Below are 1659 nucleotides of genomic sequence, written 5' to 3'. Positions count from 1 at the left end.
TCTCACATAAAAAGGACGAGCTGAAAGGCAAGAGAGTTTTAATGGCAGTTTCTCGCAAAGCTGAATATTCTGCAGACATTTTCAGCCAAAACTCTCCCAATGAGACTTTGCTTAAATGCATCTGCAGAGTGCGGTCACTTTGGAGATCAATCAGTTCTTCCTGCATACGGATTGGGAGATGGCTTGCCACCTCTGCCAGAAATGGTTGAAAGACCCAGTCATTTAAGTGATCATTGTCCTCCGGAAAATACTTTTGCAAACTGTCACTGAGAGAAGTCAGATGATTTTTTATTACCTCAGCAACACATGGAAGTTCATATTCAGTCTCTGCAAGAGCATCTACTAAACATGGAAACTGCTCAAACAGGCCATCTTCAACTAGTCTTCTCTATAATTCAAGCTTCTTCTTGAATGCAGTTATTCTTTTATTCATGGTAAAAGAAGTCATGTCAGCTCCTTGCAGAGACAGATTCAGGGAATTTAATTTCTCAAAAATGTCAGCAAGGTATGCTAGAAGTACAAGCCAGCGGGGATTGCATAGTTGTTCTGCTTTGCAGGGGTCCAAACACAGAAGAATCTGCCATACATCATTCCTTAATTCAAAGATGCAAGACAGCACTTTCCCCCAGGATAGCCACCGCACTTCTGTATGAAACAGCAAGCCATCATGCTCAGCTCCCATTTCTGAACATAAAATTGCAAATAGACGAGCTCTTGTGGGATGGGTCTTTATAAAATGTACTATTTTTACAGCAGAATTCAGCACATCCTCTAGTTCGCTGCCCATGTTTTGAACAGCAAGGGCTTCCCGGTGTATCATACAGCGGGTCCAAAAAATATGTGGAGCCACTTTCAATACGTTCGCTTTTAGGCCAGCCCTAGCACCACACATTGAAGGAGCACCATCTGTGCAGATTCCAACACAGTTATCCCATTTCAAGCCATGGACATTCAGGAAGTCATTGATCATGGAAAACAAATCGGATCCTGTTGCCCGCCCCTTAATTGGCTTGCAAAATAAAAAATCCTCTAATACAAGTGTTTCATAACAGTAACGAACATATGCAATTAAATGGGCTTCCTTTGACACATCAGTTGCTTCATCCAGCTGTAAAGCAAACAAACTTAATTTCAACCTGGCTGTGAGCTGTCCCTGGATATCTTCTGACATGTCAGTGATGCGGCGGCAAACTGTTGTATCTGAGATGGGTATACTTTTTAACTTCTCTGCTGCTTTTTCACCAAGCATTGTCCTAGCTACGTCGAGCAATGCTGGGAGAATCACCTTTTCTCCATCTACAAAGGGCCTTTTGTTTTTAGCAATGTGGTGTGGTATGCTACTTGGTATGATGCTTTTAATGCAGTTGAAGGAGTATTTGCCACATGTTTCACAGCTTCTTTCTGCTGGGTTATCTCTGTCAACTTCCAGGCAAAAAAATCTCTGCTTTTTCCTGCTAGAGACCCATGTTTTGTTTCAAAGTGACGCCTTAGTTTGGTTGGCTTCAAGCTGTCGTTAGCTTAGATCACGCCACAAAACACACACTGCGGTCTACTTTCTCCACTAACAACAATGCAGGTGAAACCAATATCCAAATAGGAGGAATCATATTTCCTTGTTTTTGCAGCTTTTCTCTCTCCGTCGCTTTCGGTTTCAGCCTT

The 1659-nt window shown here is 42.3% G+C and overlaps 1 protein-coding gene across 1 annotated transcript; it reads right to left on the bottom strand.

The window, feature by feature from the left end:
* Window positions 1–388: 388 nt before the first annotated feature.
* Window positions 389–1249, bottom strand: LOC147722845 (zinc finger BED domain-containing protein 5-like). The gene has a single exon (XM_086967400.1). It carries the CDS (start codon window positions 1247–1249, stop codon window positions 389–391), a length of 861 nt encoding a protein of 286 aa, XP_086823526.1.
* Window positions 1250–1659: the final 410 nt, after the last annotated feature.

The sequence above is a fragment of the Lissotriton vulgaris genome, chromosome 4_1, assembly GCF_964263255.1.
Source record: "Lissotriton vulgaris chromosome 4_1, aLisVul1.2, whole genome shotgun sequence".
Lineage (NCBI taxonomy): Eukaryota > Metazoa > Chordata > Amphibia > Caudata > Salamandridae > Lissotriton > Lissotriton vulgaris.
This window is presented reverse-complemented; position numbering and strand designations above follow the sequence as displayed.

What these genes read in the sequence shown, in the direction of transcription:
- LOC147722845 (XM_086967400.1), bottom strand. Translation starts at nt 1,249, where the DNA reads ATGCTTGGTGAAAAAGCAGCAGAGAAGTTAAAAAGTATACCCATCTCA.